This window comes from Anguilla rostrata, chromosome 9, assembly GCF_018555375.3.
Source record: "Anguilla rostrata isolate EN2019 chromosome 9, ASM1855537v3, whole genome shotgun sequence".
In the NCBI taxonomy this organism is placed as follows: domain Eukaryota; kingdom Metazoa; phylum Chordata; class Actinopteri; order Anguilliformes; family Anguillidae; genus Anguilla; species Anguilla rostrata.
In genome coordinates this window covers 24,838,161-24,859,614 of record NC_057941.1, presented here as the reverse complement: position 1 = coordinate 24,859,614, position 21,454 = coordinate 24,838,161, and the positions used below count along the sequence as shown (strand labels likewise).

The following is a 21,454-nucleotide window of genomic DNA, read 5'->3' as shown; positions in this document are numbered from 1 at the left end:
CATTCTCTGTAAACCCTAGAGATGGTTGTGATCCCACCAGTTTCTGAAATACTCAAACCAGCCCGTCTGTCACCAACAACCATACCACGTTCAAAGTCACTTAAATCACCTTTCTACCCCATTCTGATGCCTGGTTTGAACTTTAGCAGATCGTCTTGACCATGTCTACATGCCTAAATGCACTGAGTTTCTGCCACATGATTGGCTGATTAGATATTTGCATTAACGAGCAGTTGAACAGGTGTACCTAATAAAGTGGCGAGTGTATATGGAACATGGAACAACTAAAGTGCAAAAAAACTACAGTGAAAGTTTAAACTCACTCCACCTGTACACTGTACATTTAGTTATAATTAGGTATGTTCAACTTGTATAGGATATAAATTTGAATGATAAATTTAGATATTTCTGCTCTACTGAGAAGACCAGAGACCAGGTGCATAAGTGATTACATTTTTCATACTTTAATACTGGACCTTTGATCCCCTTTAAAGTACGTGCTTTACTGTCCATGACTAACACTGTTCACATCATCACCTAATTGGTTTGACAAAGAATGTCAAATCATTGTCAATTCTACAAGCAAACTGACCAAACAATTCAGATTTGCTTATCCTTGCTCTTAAAAAAATAAGGAAAAACGAAAGCTTCTCTCTGTCCAAAAACAATAAAATACTGTTAGGAAGTCATCAGAGACAAATACATTTGGAATGGCTTTTATATAAAATTAGAACAATAAGATACAAGAACGGTTTTCATATATGCATATAAAAAACATTACACACAGAGCAAAATAAACATGATTCTTTGAAAAAATAAGCAGAGGTGTTTAAGTTAGTAGATGAAATGCAAAAAAGGCACTAATGTTACTACATTCCAGTTTTAAGACATCAAACAAAAAGCAGGAAACATTTCTGTTAACAACAAAACAAGTAGTACGTGCCATCTTTGATATGCAGTACATAGTGCAGATCGTTTTTGCGATGCATGATATTTATACAGGCACAACACACGACTTAAGCTAAGTTTACAAACGGCAAAAATGACGATTTAAACATGATTTACAATTCAGTATGGTGTTCAAACATACTATCAGTGGAATGATTAATGGAACCTGCATTCTTTCAAATGTTGACACAATACATTTCATAAGAATTTGGACTTGAGAAACATTTAAAGGTTTTTATAATGAAAAAACTACCTACACAATAGACATGTACTAGCATGGGACAGCACAGTAAAAGGTCCAGCATTTATTGAATAATTAGGAATGGTTATTAAGGTCATCTTAACATACACACTTCTATCCTAGAATTGATGGTAGGTGGCATTGAAATATCGTAATTATATCTCACATAATTCTAAAAGAATGCCACTACTGTGAAATGGAAGACAGCAAAAACTTAAAAATTAAATATCTAAGACTTTGTGGAAGGCTCAGTACAAAACGTTCACTAGTTAGCTCCTTTTCAACTAATTTTTACATTGACATTTGCAACAGAATTTAAAAATGCACAGAACATGTAGGTATTTTAATGGGGCCATTTTTAGGCACTAGAACATTAAAATGGACTCGCATACTGGCTTTGCTAGCTTTGTTAGACACAATGCGAGTCAAAGACATACCACATACGATGTCTGAGACTGGCAAGTTTATTTTAATATAACAGGATAGATGAGTGAATGAATGAACGAAACATTGCTTTTATATGACACTTTTCCAGTCACTCAAGGTGCTTTACAGTGATGTGGGGGAATTCACCTCACCCACCACCAATGTTTAGCACCCACCTGGGTGATGCACGCCAGCCATTTTGCACCACACATTAACAGAGGTGGAGAGGGAGAGAACAAATTTTAGCCTGTTTAAATAAGGGGATGATTATGAGGCAGGTGGAGAGAGCCAGGTTGGACAATTTAGCCAGGACACCGGGGAACCCCCTACTCTTCGTGATGAGTGTCATGGGGTCTTTAATGACCACAGTGAGTCAGGACCTCAATTTACTACACCCCCCAGTTTGTTTTTTGTAGGGAGTGTGTAGTGTTCCTACATGGATTCATTTGGATATCAAACACAATTAAATTTAATCTCAAAAATCCCTTTGTGTTACAAGTTCAGTCAAAAAAGGGAAAGAAATTTCCACTACAAAACATTTATGAATGTTTTGCGCAGCACAAATAGTTTGGAGCAATCATAATTTGCCTGCTCTGCTAATTTTAAGCCCTCATTATCTACATCTTTTAAAGTCAACACATATTCTTGTTAATCCTTGGATTTGTTAGTTACATGCAAATATAATTTTCTGTACAATGTTCATTAAAGTCATCATTTGGCTAATTATTTCATTTAAGCCAAATTGCTTGTTTCATAGGCAGTTTGTGATTTACACGTCTGGTTAAGGCAGTAGTTCATTTATTATAATTATTGTATAGAGTCAGATTCTAGAGAAAACCTTGCTTATCCATTCCTCCGATGGAGCAAGAGAAGTCTCTAGCACATTGTTCCAACAATCTCTTCACTTACCAAGATTATGTACCAGCAAAAAATAGCTTAAGGTAAAGCCTGAAGTACTAATGCATTCTCTATTATAGCTACAAGAATTAACTTTAAAAAATAAAAATGGCAAAGCTGATTTTACCCTGCCTATAACTAGTCAGTTGAAACAAGAGTTTGTGGACTATTATGGGTGTATTTTTTAGTGTCATCTAATCTTTTCAGTGCATCTAATATTCTACAAAAAAAATATTTGGGGGAAAAAAACTGAAGAGATACATGAACATGCAAGGATTTATCTGGATTAAATAACAATGTTATATTCATTCACAAAGCCAGGAACCCAGGAGCAGCAGGCAGCAAGTCACTGCCCTCCAGTCAATTTCAGCCGGTAGTTTCTCCCCTTAGTTTTTACGAATGTCAGCATAAACCACTGGCTCCATCTTGTGGAAGGAGTTTGGGTTCTTACTGCCTGAATGATCAAGCTGTGCATATATCACCGGTCCCTGTTGAAGGAAAGTGTGGGATAGGGCGTAATTAGAAACATTAGAATACCCTCTTTTTTCGCATCAACAGAGCAAAGGAGGACATCTCTATGTTCTGAGAACCATGTTCTTCCTGGTAATAATTCAAAGTAGGAATTTCATCCAGCGGTCCCAAAGTCTACCACACAAAAAGAGCTGAACAATGAGCAGCCTTGCTTGCCCAAGCCAATGCTAAATCCAACAGGTACCTGATACCTTCAGTGACCAGGTTGGCACGGGGCACTTTCAGACTGCAGACACTTTCAGAAATGCACAAAAGGTAATGTCCCAAGATGTGCAACACAACAACAGGGCCTTATCCTGGCCATCTACTGCACCACCATAGACCTGTCCCAGCATGTTCCTAAACTTAAGGTGGAAGGTGGGACGCTGAATTGCTCTTTAGTACACACCCTGTACACTGAAGGCCAAGAACTGAGTATACACCCTGTAAACTGAAGGACAAGCACTGAGTGTATACCCTGTATGCTGAAGCACTAACTAACTAAGCAAAGCACTGAGAATGTAGCACAATATGCACACACTTATTTCAATAATATGAATGTTGTTTTTACAATGGACAGTTGTTTGTATACACTCCCAACTCCTACCTGAACAGGGGCAGACGGACTGCTACACCTGGAGCCCTCTGAGCTGGACTCTGCTTTCTTCCCCAGCCGCGTTGCTTGTGAACTGACACTCTCAGTCGAGGTGCAGCTTTATTTTAGTTTATTTTTTTATGTTGGTTTTGGTGGGTACGGGAGGATGCATTTAAATTGCGTGATCGAGGGGAGGTGGGCAAGCAAGCATTGGCGCACAGGTAAATGGCACACACAAACACACAAAAACAGAAACAGAGACATGTAGCGAAAGGTGAACACAATGACATTTCACATACTGTATGACATGGGAGATTTTTTTCATCAATGTGTCACTATCTATTGCTTGAATGGCTGAAAATTTAAACTGAAACAGTATCATTATCATTATCATAATAAAAGGACATCACATGGATAAAATAGACAATTATTGAAAAAAAAAATGAACGGATAAATCACATTTACACCTAACATTTGCTTGCGGTTGTGGAAAGAATTTGTTCACTTGTGTTTAAAGCAGGGATGCACAATATGTAAATTTACATATTTACATCCCTACTGCATACCTTCAATCACATTGCCCAATCATAGCCATAATCTTACCAGGTTAGTACAAAGTTTGCTTCCCACTATATCAGCCATTAACAATATGATTATGATATTATCGTGCATGCCTAGTTCGAAGTATGATGAGACTGATGGTGTCTTTGTTCTGCACCGTTTAAGCCTTAAGCCTGGATTATGTTGTACAAACACTGTAAACAAAAGCCAACATGCATAGCTGAATTACAGTCTTAGGGGAGAATGATGCCTCTAATCACTTCCACAGACAGTTAAGACTTCTTTATTGCTGCTGTAGCCTCACAACCACAAACAGGCTCAATCACTAACAAAAACACTCCAATCATATAGCCTGAAAGTCATAATATCGTAACGCCAGATTGACCATGTGTACTTGCTAAAGCAAAGGTATTAACAGACCATTGACATTTATTAGACACAAAAAAGTAGAAATAACTGAGAGCTTACATCACACGTATGTGGAAAAACAATCTCACATTCCTATCACCTGACACCGTACCTGAGAATTTCAACTGAAACCCCCAATGCTGTCATCATTAGCCTGCAGGTTCCTACGTCACTTAGTAATGTATACATTACATTCTGCAGTAAAAAGTATTATTTAAGAAACCTTTCAATCAGTCCATTTGAAAAATATGAACACTTCCTTCACCACTCCCTACACACCACTGGAAAAAAGTGAGTACAGGTTGGTAATGAGATTATAAACAAACAGTGGAGAACACGACAGAACACATGGTTAGTTTTGGCAGACAAAACAGTCAGACAATGCAGTTAATGTTAGATGACCAGCCAAGCTTAGCATTGCACTTTTTACGCTTTTATGGGAAATGCAACTAAATGACCATTTTTCCCCAAAGCATGTCCTTTACAACTTCTGTGTGGCAAATCACTCCACCAATTCCAGTCGATGCTGAAGTGGTTGAACCTCAATGTCTAAAACTAATTTCGCTCTTAATGGGAAAATAGGGATGCCTTCTACTCAGTGCTACTGAACAACGGAGGGACATCCATTTTCAGGGTTCTGAGAAGACCAAATGCTAATAGACTGAAGTGCAAGACTTAATAAATAACTGATTTTGATTTGTGTATAAAGTGAATGACAAGCCTAGACTTCAAGAATATTTTGTTTCCTCTTGGAAAGTCACTGTCACATATGAGCACAACAGCACATAAATAGCCCACTGCCACAATGTTTCTTGTTTAATACCTTCCATTGAGGATATTCCGTTGCACAATTTTTTCATCAAATACAGATTTTCAAAAGCTCCCATTCTAACACTGAAAAATTGTAGGAGACCCATCATTAACAATGTATGTTACTTAATGGCAAACAACTATTTCTGGCTTCAAACAAGCCCTAGATTTTGAACGACTGTGTGCCACATTTCGAGAAGTGAAATGGCTTACTTCAAGAGTTCCCTGTTCCCTTCAGAGTTACATGCTGTTCTCCAAAAGTCCCAATATAACATTTAAGACACACAGTAGTTAGCTTCTCCCATGCTATAGTACACAGTTCAGACTATTGCAATGCAATGTTAAGGGATTAAAGGAGGAAGCTACTGCAACCTCATGCACAAACACCTGAAAATTCAACACAACTGAATTTTCACAAGTATTATAATCAAGCTAACACATTCAAACTTCTAACACAGATCATTTTAGTAGCAAAAAGGACATGGTTAAATCCCACAGAGAGGCAAGACATCACCCCAAAAGAGGAATGCCTTTTGAAATGTGTTTTCAGAGAGGAAAGGCCCAGTGCCAACATAAGCTCCTGTTACATGCAAAATCACGCAGCATTGAGGTCAGCTGCTCAACATAGGCTTTGTTCTAGCCATGTTGACATACATCAGACGGACACAGTTTAAGGGTGTAAGTCCACTGAGTCGCTTTATCACAGCAAATAACTGCAACACACTGTACCAACCTATAAACACCATAAGGAAAGTCACCCACTTGACAATGCATAAAACTTGGCCAACAGAATATTGGCCAAGGAACACTTCAGGTCAGAAAAATTAGCCTAACCTCTGGTGAACAGATCAATGCAGTTTTGCACTTGCAAAGAACAATGCAAGTTCAATTCCACTTCAGCTTTTTAATGTTCTTGTGCACGCTCTTTTCTCGTGAATATTTAATAACATATCAACTGAAAGGGAATGGCAAGATGGCTTTTTTGCTTTTAAAAGAGAAAATAACACTGATGACATAATTTCATATCAACAATTCTGACACTAGACAAATTCCCACTGGCTCGCTCTCTCTCTCGAAAAGTATATGAATTTGTGGCCTGTCACTTCTGCGAAATAAAGACTAAATCTAGAGACAAAGTCACTAAATAGGTAACACTAAGTAGGTCTACCTCAGTTTGCGGTTACAGACATGACTGGACAGAGTGACTGCATCACCTGCAGCACTTGTAGCTCTCGGAAAGTGTGAGCTTGCTCTAAATACGTAACCTGAATTACTGCGAGTAAGGTTACAGTATTAATTATTGGCTTGTTGCTATACAATGATGGCAACAACCAAGGCTCACATAGCAGGTTACCTGACTGTTCTAATGGACAACTAGCAGCTCAGCTAAAGGAAACACTAATCAGGGAGTGCGCTACTGCAGGGCCTTTCTAACCCCAAGCGGACATCACTAGTGGCCACTCCAGCATTGAACCAATGTTTCCATTTGATAATCTGTACCTATAGGGACAAGGCTTTGCATTCAATTATGTTAAACTAGTGGGTTAAATAATATAATAATAATCTTATGGTGAATAAAACTAAATTATGCCTACTTAGGAAATCTGGTGTTCCACCACATCACCAGAAGGGGATGATAAGGTAGCCTATTAATTGAATGTGGAAAAAGAGATAGAGAGGACTATAGCTGAATAATAATAATAATAATAATAATAATAATAATAATTCAAAAACCTGTGGAATAGGATGAGTGAACTGGGGCCATGGGCTTGCGAATCTGGTTTTGGTTTCAAAACTGTTACACCCTTATACAACACCCACAGCTGTGTAACACTTACCGTCAAACTAGCATTTGCCTACTTAATGGTTTTATCACCTGTATCATTTTCTTTATGCCAACAATTAACAAGCTCTCAAATTCAAGCAAGATGCAATGTCCACACTGAGTTAAAATTATTGCATTTATGACCAACCAATTCTTCTGGGAGCCGGCATTTAAAAACCACATTAACATCTGAAACAACTATGCTTATTAATCAACTGCCTATTGTTAGTTAAAAACAGGCAAATTGCTGTAAATGAAGGAAAACTGAGAGTGAGACCTACCCTTCGTAGTCATGATTGGACTCTTGCCTCTTTATTATTAAGTAGGTGACGACTGTGATGAGTATTAGACCAATGATGGCACCAATAACAGCTCCGACAATGACCACAGTGTTGGTTTGAGGAAGAGCCTCTGGAATACAAAACAAAACAAATGACCATTTGCATGCCACACAGAGAAGGGTGTGCATGTTTCATCTTAAATCCTACTGTGCTTAAACCAGATACCAACAAATAATAATCAATCATTCTACTAATAGAGAAAAATAAAGTAAAACCACTACTGTTACACAAGGCCAAACATGACATAGGTTTTAGCACTTTGTGACAATGTACCTAGCGAGTGCAGTGTAGATAACAGGCCATTTATGTATGTGGAATTGCACATGAAATTCTGCAGTATGAAATGAGTTCTGCTTTAGGGGTTAATTCAATAAGTAACTCCTTTGCCTTTGACCTAACTTATCAAATATCATTCAGAAATATATTTTGAAAAAAAAAATTTTTTTGGAAATTTTTTTTTTTTTTTTTTAAATCAGTGCAAAACATTTATTATTTTACACTGCATTGTGTGGGTGTGTGTGTGTGGGTGCATGTTTATTTGAGCCTTTGAAATAGGAAACACGTGGAGGTTTCAAATGATCTGAAAAATCGAATTTAAAAGGCCTTCAGAAACTATTAAAGCATAACGCATACCACTACTGTGACCTTTATTAGCACACCACAAAGATTATACATAAATAATATATAGCCATTTAACTATGCACATCAGAAAAAAGACAATACAGGGCTTAATCAAGCATAGCTGAGAGGAAAGTTGGAACTACATCAAGTAGGCCTATACTCTGCACAAGTATCCTGGTTCTCCAGGATCACGGGAGAGAGCCAAAGACCCGTGAATCAAGCCAATCACAGATGCCCACACCTTCAGCCTGGACCAGGAGACGGTACTGAACACTGCAGATTTACCTTTCATTACCACCCGCAGCTGCGTGCGTGCAGGCATCACCTCGATGTCAGGGGGGTTCTTCACATCGCAGGCGTAGGTGCCATTGTCACTGAACTGCATTTTGGTCAGTTTTATTGAAGCATCTTTCTTGTTTAGGTCTCCGATCCACTCTACCCTTTCCTTAAACTGGGAACTGGCTGAAGGATAAGCCTTTCCCGCAGAATAGTGGAAGATCTTATGCAGAAAAGAGGGGACATGGGGCACAAATGGAAACACAGGTTAGCAGATACCTGTGAGCAGAATTCAAAAGCTGAATAGAAAAACAAAAACAATTATTTCCTGGAAAAACAAACACTGATGGAGAAACAATTGTGGGGAAAAACGCATTGCAAAATTCTTCTGGTTTGGTTTATCCCTGCTGTGAGGCACATCCTGCCTATGCGCAGAAAAAAGGGAAATGCTAAAAGAATAAATTAAAAAATACTGACTTACAGCTGAAATGTGAGGCTTTGGTTTGCTACATAATTGAAATAACTCCTCAAAGAGACAATACTTGAATGACATCTTCATAATTATATTTGTTGCAAGGAACTGAGATGAAGGGTAAATCCAGAAATACGTGGAAATCTGTTCTGATTGCAGGCCGGTGAATGCATTCTGTCTCTCCAATCATACACACAGTTGTAGGGTGGGCCCCACTCATTGCTGAGATAAGCCAACCATTTCTCTCCGGAGAGAGGAAATGGGAGGATATCACAAGCTAAGTTACAACCAGCCACAGAGCAGGAGGGAGCATTCGCACAAACAGACTCAAAAATAGTACTATATTCTGATTCTGTGAATGCGGGGGTATATTCTCAAAAGGCAACATAACGTTACAAGTTCACTATGCTAATGTAGGCCAATTGAAATTACAGAAACATAGCACTCATGTTGTACAATTCTTTCCCGGACTTTTCAAAAAGCACATGAACTGTATGTGTAAGAAACCAGGCTTTAAATGCCCTTATCTTTTAGTTTCCGTTTAGCACATCCAATGGGAAATTGAACTAATCATTCAGTTTCCAGGACAAGTTAAAAAAAAAAACTAAAATGAACCCCAGGGTACTTGGATGTATGCACACTACCAGAATCCACCCAACAATGCTACATTTTTATTCATACCTGATAGGTCCAACAAAGCATTTATCATGAATTTTACTTTCTCATGAAACAACATTTGCTGAGTGTTAAAGTTACAATCTCGAAGATTTCCATTTCGTTCTCTTTAGCGGTACCAATGGTGAGAAGCGGTAATTGCAGGTGTGTTTTTGGACTTCACTTCCCATAGATCCAACCGGATCCAACCAGTGTCGCCTGTGTGACGTTTGTCAGTTGGCACCTGGGCCACGCCAACTATTACACTTATTATTTACTGAATAAAAAATGGTGGTTATACAAGTAACGCTATTTACATACTCATTCATTGTCTAACATTAGGCTAACTTAAGCTGTCTTTACACTGCCGAGCCGGGTTAAAATGCTGTAGCAGACCTGGGGTAGAATTAGTGATGATCAATTTCCAAAAACGTTCTTCATCCACCTTTTGCTCGGTATGAACATCTTTACACTGCAGAGATGAATTTGTGGGATTCGCTGTGGCTCGTGCAATTATGTATCTCGTGCATCATCATCATGAATGATTGTTGTGTGATATTTTTGAAACAACTGCCCTGTTGTTTCTGGTTTTGCTAGCTAAACTGTTCGTGTAAGCTGAGCTGGATGTTAAATTAGCAATCAGAATAAGAAGAAAACAATAACAAAGGAGATTTCATCAAAAAAGGGCATCAAGGCTGAAGGAACATATGAGGAAGCGTAATAAAATAATAACAACGCTAATCCATACTGCCATATTCTTTTATTTAGTTTTCTCCGGCTTGACATCTTTATACAGAAATCAGACCCTGCTCCACCTATACCCCGGCTTTATTCCGATCGATATATTGATGAACTTGATGGCAATGTAAATAACGGTAACGTTAAGGCCAGTTCAGATCAATGATTCGCAACGAGACTAAACGGTTTTAGAATGTTGCAGAGAAAATTGCAGCGGTGTGAACTGGTTAATTGCAGAGCCTCTGAAGCCGTTGCCTAGGGTCTCAAAAGACCCACCTTGTCAAATCGCCAAGTGCAGTTTTATAACGTTTACAATCAGACGTCTCGGAATTTTGCAAGTTGCATCCAGTCTCGTTGCAAATCATTGATCAGAACTGGCCTTTAGTTAGCTACATTGCAACGCTGCAACAAGGTAGCATTGCATTTGAGAGACGGTTTGTGAGGTCGGTACGGTCGGTAGCGTTAGCTAGCGTTTTTTCTAATTGTTAGCTGACATTAGATTGTGATAATTACATTAGCTAGCTAGCTAACGCAACATTACCTGATATGAGAGATGGACACTGTGCGCAATGTTGTCTAAACTAATGTTGCCTTTATTGACATGGTCCGGTAGCTAGCTTTAGCTGTGCAAATAGCTATGTAATTTAGTAACGTTACATTGTCATCAAATGTAATACGAAATCTACATCAACAAATAATGACCTCTCATGTTACACAAAAACTTCCATAGGTTCCATAACCCCCCCCCCACCTTAACGCTAGCAGACACCGGAAAAACCAGTAAGCCGCTCACACACAAGTGAGTTGAAGAGCAAGTCTGTTGCGTTAGCTCTGCCTACCCTCTCTGGCGGACCAACCACTGATGGGTGATGAAAAACGAGTCACTATCTATGCGCCGCTTGTGATTTATTCCCGGGAATGTCGCCAGACACCCAGTTCTTTAATCATAAATTATAATAATAATAATAATAATATAAATTAATATAATAATAGGCTCAATCACCATTGTGTTACCTAATTCAGCGATAGATAGTGACTTAACAGACATTTATTTTAATGAAAATCTTTGAGATTATTACTTTAAGTACAGTAATTAAAGACTGCATTCCTGAATTTACAAAGTACTTTCTGTCATATTGCTGGTAACATCAGATGCCCATGTATTCAGATACAGAAGGCAAACTCGGTTTGGCACCAACACACTGCAGAAACCATCAAGAGGAGGGAATTAGATCAAAATCTGAGGCTTGTAAGGGTGAAAACAGGACATTCACTAAATATGATTTACATGCAGGAAATATGGGAATTGGCTGCTAGATTATCCTGACAGTATGAGAGAAATGAAAGGTAGGTGCCTTACAGTGACTGGGGAGGAGCTGGATCCCTCAGCAAGGAATGTCCAGGACACAGAAGCTCCACTGCTGATAACCTCCCTCGATTTAAAAGTGCACTGAAGAACCCCCGTGGTTCCATTCTCCACCATCACCTCTGCTGGCGTGAACACATCAATAGCAGTGGCTGGAAAAGTACCTGTGTACATGAAAACACAGACTTAACACACAGCTTTTTACGTGGAATGTGTGTGATAAACAAACTGTGATTTGGTCTTTAAGCTCTTAACTGCATGAACAAGTAGCATCATAAATGGTTCTCTATTTGTAGTGTTAGTACAGTAGTAGCTGCTGCATAATTACAATGGGGGTATGCAAACTGAAAGTAGTCATGCCCGATGCCCCAGGGTTGTTTATTAGCATTCCTTTACAGCACTGTGTTTCACTGTTGCATGTCGTGCAACCAGTGATTAGCAGTGAGGCACAGTGGGACTTTCCATTTCACTTCCAGGGCATCATCAAGCCTGACTGCGAAATAGCCTACAGCTTCAGCAAACAGCTACTTTCTTACCTGAAAAAGTTATAATCATCTCCCAAAAAAGAAAAAAACACTTGTTTATCATGTGCCCTGCAAATTCACTTGCCTGTTCAAAACTGAGCCCACAGCACTACTTAAAACACCCCCTCCCTAAAGGCAGTGTAACAACATTCTCCAAAATCCCAATCTAACTGAAGTTTCCCCCACAATGTGTGCTCCTTTTGAAAATTTTCCCCACCATAAAAGTACCGGATGAGTAAGCTGAGAGGAAGCAGACAGCAGGAGAGAGAAAAACATGCTGACGCAGCACAGAACAAATAGCTTTTTCCGACAGCTCTTCAGCTTTTGGCACACAGAAATTAAGTACACAGAAATGAATTTGCACATTCTTAGAAATATGTATTATATTATAGTGTGTGTGTGTGTGTGTATATATATATATATATATATATATAAAATTAGCCTATCTTTCCGAGTTGAACAAAAACAAATTTTAGACGCAAGGAAAATATTGCAGGAAAAAGGCACACCTCAAAAAGCACCGCTTTTCATCACAATTGCTTACCAGAAGCATATTGATCATTGTGGATATAAAAAGGAAGCCCAGGAGCAACTCACTTTACTTTCAGATCTGCTATGACGAATTACCTTTTTGTATTCAAGAATGTAAAATGTGAATTTAAAAAAGTTTTTCTTCTTGAGGCCTAAAAATTTGTCATACAACGCTATCATGGAAAACAGACAAGACCCTTCAAAGCTCTTCTTTGTCATCTCCAAAATATATATTTAAAAAAAACAAAAACGGTTAGCTTCTGAAATAATACTGGACCCACATTACCACCCCTAGGTGATATAGCCTAATTTTAGCCCTGATTGACTCATTTCAAGGTCAATATATGCTTTAAGCCACCATTGATAACATGCAAAACAGTTGAATAAAAGGTTATGTGAACCCTGCCAAATGACCATACGTTATTCAGACATCATTCTACAGATGGACATGAAAAAAAAAACAATGTTTCAATTTTAGGTTACGTTTAAGTTGATAACATGTAGGACCACATAGCAGCACCTCTCTGCATTATACAGACAAAACCTAAGCATTCAATGAGGCAATGTTCTTGAAATATTTTCATAACATCATATAAAGTGAACTTAGCTGCGAGTTTCCATTTTCAAAAGTCACTTGAGTTCTCATGACTTAACAAGACACCCCGGGGGAATCTTGCAGAACATGTAGTTTAAATTTCCCTTTCATACGCAAAGCAAGAGCATTAATATTTAGGTCCTGACCTGGGTCCTAACTCGGACTTGAAAAAGAAACCAATCAAAAACATACCAACTCACGTGTTTGCCAGTTTTAATTTCGTTAAACATCGACCGTCCAACTCGTTTAACACTTAAAGGCATGAGATCATTTATGTGGTTAGAATTTTCATAACTGAACATTCTATTGCTGATCTAACTGGTAAGGGAAAGCATTGGAATTCTGAAACTGATTTAGAATTTTGAGAACACAATCCAAAAAACGCAATCTTCAAAGAGTTAAAGAAAAGCAGCAGAAGAATCATATTTCACATTTCAAAATAAAGGAAAGCTGCCATCTGTTTGGCAATGATTTTCAATACAACCAAGTTGGCTAACGTTAAATAAATTATACGTACCCAAATCCAACACAAGCATAATATATATTTTTTTCAAAGAGAAACTAACTTTATATTTTATATTGACCACTAGCTAATCTATAAGTGCAGAGAAATCACACAAATAAGAAGTCCGACAAGCAATACATAAAACTTTTCACATAATCAACAACAGTAAATATAAGTATTGCAGCTATCACGAGCAAAACAGGTAGCTGAGATTAGCAACGTTATAAGTTTGCTGACCTGATAAGATTACTGATTATGTGACTACAGATGAAACTGTATCTCTAACGCATAGAACTCGTTCGAGTGCTTTAATCCAAAAGTTAAAACTACTTCATACAATCTACATTTAGCTAGCAAGATTACAGACTGCCTAGTTTAGGTGGCTGGATGGCTTCCTCGTTTAGGCTACGTCCCGTATGTTCAAATGCTTCTTGTTTCGTCAAAAACAGGAGAAATTGAAGATCTTACCGAAAAGGAGAACTAAAGCATATCCAATGAATAAGTTATAGAAAAGCGACATATCTTTATATCTTATCTCCATCCTTAGGTGTGTATTAGGATAAAATTCGCTTTTTTGTTGCGCTTTTTTCTATACTCGTTAACGCCGTCCCTCGTCCTCTTCCTGCATTTCCACAGGAAGACTCGCCTCTTACCTATCTGAGCTCTTCATTGGTGCGTGCGGTAAAAGTGGCTCAAGCCTAGAGGCAGGTACACACGTCAATCAATATATTTGGTTCCCCCCAGTCTCTGGTTCCCCCCATCTAGGGTGCGGATGTGGGTTCGTCTTTCGCATGTTTACAGGTTAACCCGGAAGTGTGTGGGATGGTTAACCATAGACATATACATACTGCAGAGCCATAGAAAGAGACAGTCACCATAAATCACGGCTGTGTGCCTGTGATTGGTTGTCGGCACGGCGGACATTTTCACAAAATATCAATTGACGTGCGAACTACCACGGCGGCGTCTGGATGACTATGAAAGTTAGCTGTGAAACAGGACAACTCACAACCCACGCCTAGTTTTCATATAAATGACACAATCACGGTAAAATATTTTTACAACTGTGATTGGATGTTGTTCTAATTAAGCAACTGCCATTAACATTTAATCATATGTTGCACGCAATGGCTCGTTGGTCTAGGGGTATGATTCTCGCTTAGGGTGCGAGAGGTCCCGGGTTCAAATCCCGGACGAGCCCTTCGGTTTTATTTAGGTGCAGAATGAAAGTAGGTAGCATATACCTCTTCCCTTCCCCCAATTTATTCCCTTTACAGTTTTGGCAAAAGTAAAATAAATTGTAAAAATAAAATAAAAAATTACGTAAACGTTATAGTTGGGTCTATCACAGCAGTTGTGTAATTTGTTCAAATAATTATTTAGTCTTATAGTAATAGCCTATTCATTCAAAGTCAAGTCAAAGTTTATTTACATGGCACATTTACAACAACCACAGTTCACCAAAGTGCTTGAACGGACTTAAAATACCAAAAATGAATATAAAACTAATAAAAAAATAACAATAATAGGAAACAATAAACATGGTAATAAAATAATTATATAGAAGATAAAAACAAGGTGACAAGCTCAACTCGAATTGAATACCAACGACTCAGCAGCGACTTTAAAGATTAGGGTCTGAGCACTTCTTATATGAAAAGGTCGGTCAATACAGTGGTCGGACGAGACGGAAATGGAATTGTTTGGACACAGGGATGTGGCTTTCGTTTGGGGAAAGAAAGAAGAAGCATTCAACCCCATGAACACCATCCCCCCGGTCAAGCATGGCGGTGGGAATGTAATGCTTTGGGGATGTTTTTCAGCCAATGGGCCAGGAAACCTTGTCAAAGTAGGTCTCTCCTTTAATTTGTCACCTATCGGTATGTAAACACACGTCATTATTATTAAAGAAAAGGGCTCGTCCGGGATTTGAACCCGGGACCTCTCGCACCCGAAGCGAGAATCATACCCCTAGACCAACGAGCCACTGTGGCATAGGCAGCAGAAGTCACTTTTTACTCGTTCCGTTAAATGTGATCATAATGTTCGAAATAATCTTGAATCGTTAGAACATTTTGCCAACGTTACCAGAGGTTTAACAGACGCTATTTTACTGTAGTCTAACTGACTAGCGAACATTCCGAGTTCCACATTTTGCGAACAACAAACCTTAGACTATATCGAAGTAAGATATAAGCGATTGATGGCGCAGCTAGCGGAAACAAATTTAGCAACAGAACGCTAGACTCAATAGACTAGATAGATAGCTGGCTTTCTCCTCACTATACAAGGTGAACACGATGTGAATTAAAGCCAAGTGAATGAACTGAGAAACATATTTTTTTCGGACCGCTAAATTGCAAGCTTTATCATTGTGCTAGTGAGAGTATGTTTCAGCATGAAAATGCAGATGATTCAAGAAAATGTATTGTTATCTAGAGCATGTTATCTAGCTTTGGAAATATAGAAAATTCTTGATTTTCAAATGAAAACCCGTCCACCATCTTGTTTGAAGAAAGACGACAGCTTCTCAGTTTGAACACGAGAACGTCAGGCGCAGAGTGGTGTGACATTTGAAAATGTCGGTAAATGTTGCGCCCCCGACAGTACCACACTGGTAACTACCTGATGGGGTGAATCTATTCTATGCATACGAAAGAATGAACGTCCTGTTCGTAACAAACGATTTAGGTGCAGTTTTAGAAGAAATCATCGTGCCAGTAAAGTACACGAACTTAATTTTACAAGTCTAGAACCTCATTGGAGCTGCTCGCTATCTGCTAACTCATAGTCTACGAATGAACGTGTGACAAGAGCTGAATATTAGTTCTGTTGCGTTGACATGTTTCTCAGGGTATTTGGCCATTCAGCAGCTGTAAAAGTCATAACTTGTTTCAAACAACTCGGGCACGTTTGCCGTTCATCCCGATAATACATTATATATGTATCTTAATAAAACGAATATTGGAGAGAATATTTGTCGGAGCTCATGAGTGTTGCAACCCGTAGCTACTCTACCATTTCCCTGTGATTCATTTTCAGCCTGTGATTCATTTTCTCTATCTACCCCCGAAGCTGAACTCTATATGGGGCATGCCCTGCCATCCCAATCCCAGTATTGAGATCCTTAGGAAATGGTCTCGATTAATGATTGAAGCTCGCTCAAAGTAACCTGTCCATTTAAGAATTATTTATTAAAATTTCACAATTTTAAGAAAGAATGTGCTGATTATGGGCCAAGCAGAAACGGTATCTTTTTTTATTATAGATTTTAAATGTAAAGCATTCCAAGGAGCAGTTCGCTATATGAAAATGTGCTGTACAAATGAACATTATTGTTGTTGTGATTATGGTTATGATTATGATGATGATGGTGGTTATTATTATTGTTATTATTATTATTGTTGTTGTTGTCGTCGTTGTTATCATACCAACACCTTTTGCTGCTGTATTTTAAAAGTGATATTTAAAAATGATGTAGAAATAAGCTGCACTCCATAACAACTGTAATTTTCTTGTTATACCCATTTTCAAATACTTGTTCACATTTTCATCAAAAGAGACTAATAAATTATGACTGCAAGACGTTCTCAACATTATGTTACTTAGTGGCCATTTTATAATTTAGGCACATATAAAACCATTGACGAATGAACTGCAGAGAAGTGTTACTTTCGCACTGTCAGATATTTTAAAAACTTCATCATTTTCAAGTCTAGAGCACCCTCTGCAGTTGTTGCTGTGTATAACCACACATACTAAGATGCTTCCCTAAAGGGAAGCTATGCCGCTCAGATGGCCAAGAGGGGACGCTCGAAGCGCAGTAAGTACAAAAATGAATGGGACCAGTGGGAGGACCGGCCAGGCCTAAAGAATACCGGGCTATATTTTCTAATCGTCAAAAGAAATGTGTCTATTTTCTGTTTAATTAATCTGATACGTCCCATAGTTTCTGAGAAAATTGCACTTGAATTTCTAATCCTGAGTGACGTAAGTGCGTCACTCATGTACATGTTGAAAACTGATTTACGGTAGATGTAAGTTCCTTGGTATAACTAATAAATAGCGCCACCTAGTGGGTGCGTTTAACTTGCATTGATTGTTTAACGCAGCTACACTATCAAGCTAAGCAGAGGCGAAGAGAACATTTTTGGTTAAATGGCAACCTTTTTTGGAGAAGTTGTATCCGCATACTCGCGGGCTGTGGAAGAGGACGAAGAGGACGTGGACAATGAAAATGAAGAGGATCAGCAAATCCGAAAAGAGATTGAACAGAAGAGGTGCCAAATAATTTACTAGCTTGCTGGCTAGCGAGCTAGCACCCGGAAGCTAGCACATGGGTAGCAAATGGCATGTTGCTATGGTATAGTAGTTTGTAGCCGCAGTAGTAATAGACAGACATGCTCACTTGGTAGTTATTCATGATTCGTATTTAAATTGAGTTTACTCTTCGATCCCAGCAAATCACTATTTCGTTTTCGTTTGCTTGCGTTGGTGTATAGCTACTCACTTTTTAGCTCATTTCGCTAGCAATAGCCTATACGCTACTGTATACTGTAGCTAACAAATGAGTAAGGGATCAACCATGTTAAATGTGTTTTGATGGCTACATTGAATGAACGTTTATCCATAAACAGCTTGTTGACATTAGTGTTCTTGCCTCTTGTATGTATGTCGTCAATGTAAGGTAACGTGAAAGATTCTTTGACACAGAAACTTTCTGCTGTTTCATTAGCCAATATGACCACGTATGTGCGCTACTTTCACTTTCTGTTTTATGGGTAGCACGTACTACGTGTGTGATTGTGACGATAACTGTGTTTCAATATATCCGATCACTTACTATTTTTGGGTATAGTATTAAGTTAACATTGTGTCAGCGCCAGTTTTGTGTGCGTGTGTGCGCCCGCTGTAGTAGTTTTGCAACCAAAACTAAAAGGGGAAGTCTCTTATTTGTTGCTAATATAAATCAATAAATCGGGAAATTGAAAATATGCCAAAATTATTTATGAGATAGGTATCTGGGTTTACACTGAAATCTTGGTTCTTTTTCTATAAAATTATACCATGTTTCAGTTTTTTCCAAAAATTGACACCTGATTATAAATCAAATGTACATTCAAGCCCAGCAGCTAGCTCCTCTTTTGTTATTAATTGTTTTTTCTCATTCTTGAAAAGGGAGGTCTATGTCAGCTGGTGCCCGGAGGTTACACAGTCAATAACAAACTCCCCTGACAAAACTTTACAGTGTTCAGATTTTGTGATAGCAGTGGGCCCTAATGCAGCTGGTAAGTACATATAACTCATAACTCTGCCAATTCCGCCCACATATCCCTTTATCATTGTTTTTGTTGGAATTAACACCTTTTCTTCTCATGTCTGTGTCAGGTTTTCTCTCAGCCTGCATTTTGAACTCTGGGAACTGGGTAGCAGTGGGCTCTGTGTCGCTCTGGAATGAGAGGAGCAAGGACTCAAGCCGGCAGCCTGGCTGTGTGATCTACAGACAAAGGGACTTCCCAAAGGTCAGTAGCCAAAGCAGCCTGGCACAATGTTGCTAAGGTGCCCTCATTTTGGATCCTGGGTTGTTAGTTCTTTTGAGGATAAGTTCAGTGCACTTGGACTTGTTTTGATTTCGAAACAGTGTTTCTTGCTTTTCTTTGGTGCGTTTCCTGCCTGTTTGGTGAATTAGAATTTGAGGGTCATGCATAATTTGTGATCAGAATGTACGGTATGTTTAAGTGCTTGATGTAACACTGTCTATGGAAGCATTTTATGTATAATGTTGGCTAAACTGTCTCTCATTTTTGCTTCATGTGCACAAATTGAAGTTGAAAGCTGATGCTCATTTTTATCCCTGAAGGTTTTAATATGCCAGTGTACCTGCTATATAGCCGAAGATCAATTATTCCAATGGACAGAAAAGGTAAAGCTTTTGACACAGTCCTTAGAAGGCTTTATTTGCTGAACCTTTGCACTGTAGTTGTGTGGTGTGTGCATGAGTGATTTTGAACAAGTGAGTAATTAAATTTTTTGATAATTCAATACATTATGTCGCTTAAGAAGTACATTAGGACACAGGCTGAAGCATTATTTCTTCAGATTACATTTAGATACTCGCAACCACTTTTTTTCTAACATGATCTTGTCCCTGATTGAATTTGCAGATGTTTTCAGTTTATTGAAGTTACTTATGGGTATAATTGCGTATGCTAACAGTATTCTTGGTTTTAGTGCTTTTGGCCACTCCGTTAGACTGTGACACTTACTTTACTTTTTGACTGTACTGCTGCTGTTATTAACCAGTTTCAGTGCTCTTGTATACTTTGTTTTGTAAGTTACTCTTGTTAACAGTGTTTGTGCTAAATGAATGAAATATTATATTGTTAGTCACACTCTTCTGTTAGATGAGTATTCTGAGATCCCTTCTGTATTTTAGGTGTTTGCCTGCATTCAGCAGAGAGGTCTTAGCGTGATGGTCCTATCGGACTGCTCCATGGCTGAGTACAAAACCCCAGACTCCCTGTTCAGCAGCGGAACCCCGTTCCTGCGAGCCCTAAAGACCAGTCGGTATGGGAGCCAGCCAGCCTGCCTCCTGCTGGAGCAGCCGAATATTGTCACAGGTCTCGCTGCTGCAGGTATGTCCATTGTATGGTGAAATTTTTTTGTCCCCTGTCCCTTCTTTGGATGAGCTGAAAAGTTGATTGTCATATTGCTGGATCTGAAAAATGGTGATGTCCTAATGTCTGTTTACATTTTTGTGGTAATTAATATTATGGAATTCTCTCAGTGCTTAGCCACTGTCAGGTTTGCCGGATTCCTGCCGTTCTGTATCAGTGCTACAGTGACATCATCAATCCGGACTCTGTCACTATGGAGACCTACAAACCTGCACTTTCTTGCCTGAGCAAGCTGATCAAGGTTAGCTGACATGTTGTTTTGTTTAATACCTGCATATTCTCTTGGCGATTGTGTGTTTGGGAATAGAACTCGCTTTTGAAAACCACTCTGTGTGGATATATCTACTCCCTTTCCCTGACAAAATAAGAAAAACATTACCTTTCTTTGTCTGTTTTATTTGTCTCTAGCTGGACACCTGCCTGAGTACTGACATCCTCAGGAAGTTGGTACCGGTCAATGAAGCTCAAAGTAACCTCTACACCTAAGAATGGAGAAATGCTGTATTTTTTATTCTCTGAAATCCGCATCATTCTTCCCTTGCTGTATTTTTTAAATTGATGTTTAAAAATAAATGTGTAAATATGTTGCACTCCTGTCCTTGTAATTTCTCCTTCCTGCATGCACACATCCAGGCTATTCTAGCCCAGTTCTTTCCAAGTATGAATTATGTAATATCTGTGATAGAAAGCACTGTGACTGGATGTGAGGCATTTGTGTGGAATATAGGAGTGAGATGGACTTGCTAAATTTTGGGCATTCTGTGCAGCCCGCCATAGGCGTTGTTCCTCTGTCCCTGCACCATTGTGAGAGAGTGTGTAAATTTGTCAGATTTGAGTGAGTCTTGGTTGGAAGAGTGGAGTCTGTAGTGACCATACACTAGAGGTTATGAACTGCATGCTGGGAGATTCAGCCACCACCTCCCCATCCTACTG

General features: G+C 38.8%; 2 protein-coding genes and 2 non-coding genes across 6 annotated transcripts; 2 read left to right on the top strand and 2 right to left on the bottom strand.

Annotated features, from left to right (window-relative positions):
• Positions 1 to 700: 700 nt before the first annotated feature.
• mpzl1l (myelin protein zero-like 1 like) lies at positions 701 to 14,620 on the bottom strand. 3 transcript variants are annotated; one of them, XM_064351251.1, is made up of 6 exons: positions 14,498 to 14,620; positions 11,684 to 11,853; positions 8,469 to 8,682; positions 7,503 to 7,632; positions 3,630 to 3,735; positions 701 to 3,000 (listed from the first exon to the last, which is right to left on the bottom strand). In XM_064351251.1, exons 2-6 carry the CDS (start codon positions 11,804 to 11,806, stop codon positions 2,899 to 2,901), a joined length of 675 nt encoding a protein of 224 aa, XP_064207321.1. In that variant the 5' UTR covers positions 11,807 to 11,853; positions 14,498 to 14,620; the 3' UTR covers positions 701 to 2,898. The 3 variants fall into 3 exon arrangements, with proteins under 3 accessions (XP_064207321.1, XP_064207320.1, XP_064207322.1); XM_064351250.1 differs by lacking the exon at positions 14,498 to 14,620 and adding an exon at positions 14,313 to 14,485; XM_064351252.1 differs by lacking the exons at positions 3,630 to 3,735; positions 14,498 to 14,620 and adding an exon at positions 14,313 to 14,485.
• A 353-nt stretch (positions 14,621 to 14,973) lies between these two features.
• Positions 14,974 to 15,045, top strand: trnap-agg (transfer RNA proline (anticodon AGG)). The gene has a single exon. It is a non-coding gene; the product is annotated as a tRNA-Pro (tRNA).
• A 713-nt stretch (positions 15,046 to 15,758) lies between these two features.
• Positions 15,759 to 15,830, bottom strand: trnap-cgg (transfer RNA proline (anticodon CGG)). Its single transcript has one exon. It is a non-coding gene; the product is annotated as a tRNA-Pro (tRNA).
• A 2,084-nt stretch (positions 15,831 to 17,914) lies between these two features.
• Positions 17,915 to 21,109, top strand: psmg1 (proteasome (prosome, macropain) assembly chaperone 1). Its single transcript, XM_064351247.1, has 7 exons — positions 17,915 to 18,124; positions 19,023 to 19,132; positions 19,233 to 19,366; positions 19,705 to 19,767; positions 20,281 to 20,479; positions 20,632 to 20,762; positions 20,930 to 21,109. Exons 1-7 carry the CDS (start codon positions 18,003 to 18,005, stop codon positions 21,005 to 21,007), a joined length of 837 nt encoding a protein of 278 aa, XP_064207317.1. The 5' UTR covers positions 17,915 to 18,002; the 3' UTR covers positions 21,008 to 21,109.
• The last annotated feature ends 345 nt before the right edge of the window (positions 21,110 to 21,454 follow it).

What these genes read in the sequence shown, in the direction of transcription:
- psmg1 (XM_064351247.1), top strand. Translation starts at nt 18,003, where the DNA reads ATGGCAACCTTTTTTGGAGAAGTTGTATCCGCATACTCGCGGGCTGTG. An exon ending in AGTGGGCCCTAATGCAGCTG is followed by an intron (nt 19,133 to 19,232) that starts GTAAGTACATAT and finishes TGTCTGTGTCAG; the next exon opens with GTTTTCTCTCAGCCTGCATT. An exon ending in GCCTGAGCAAGCTGATCAAG is followed by an intron (nt 20,763 to 20,929) that starts GTTAGCTGACAT and finishes ATTTGTCTCTAG; the next exon opens with CTGGACACCTGCCTGAGTAC.
- mpzl1l (XM_064351250.1), bottom strand. Translation starts at nt 14,385, where the DNA reads ATGGAGATAAGATATAAAGATATGTCGCTTTTCTATAACTTATTCATT. An exon ending in TGCTTTAGTTCTCCTTTTCG is followed by an intron (nt 11,854 to 14,312) that starts GTAAGATCTTCA and finishes TCATGTACACAG; the next exon opens with GTACTTTTCCAGCCACTGCT. An exon ending in GTCCGTCTGCCCCTGTTCAG is followed by an intron (nt 3,001 to 3,629) that starts GTAGGAGTTGGG and finishes TTCCTTCAACAG; the next exon opens with GGACCGGTGATATATGCACA.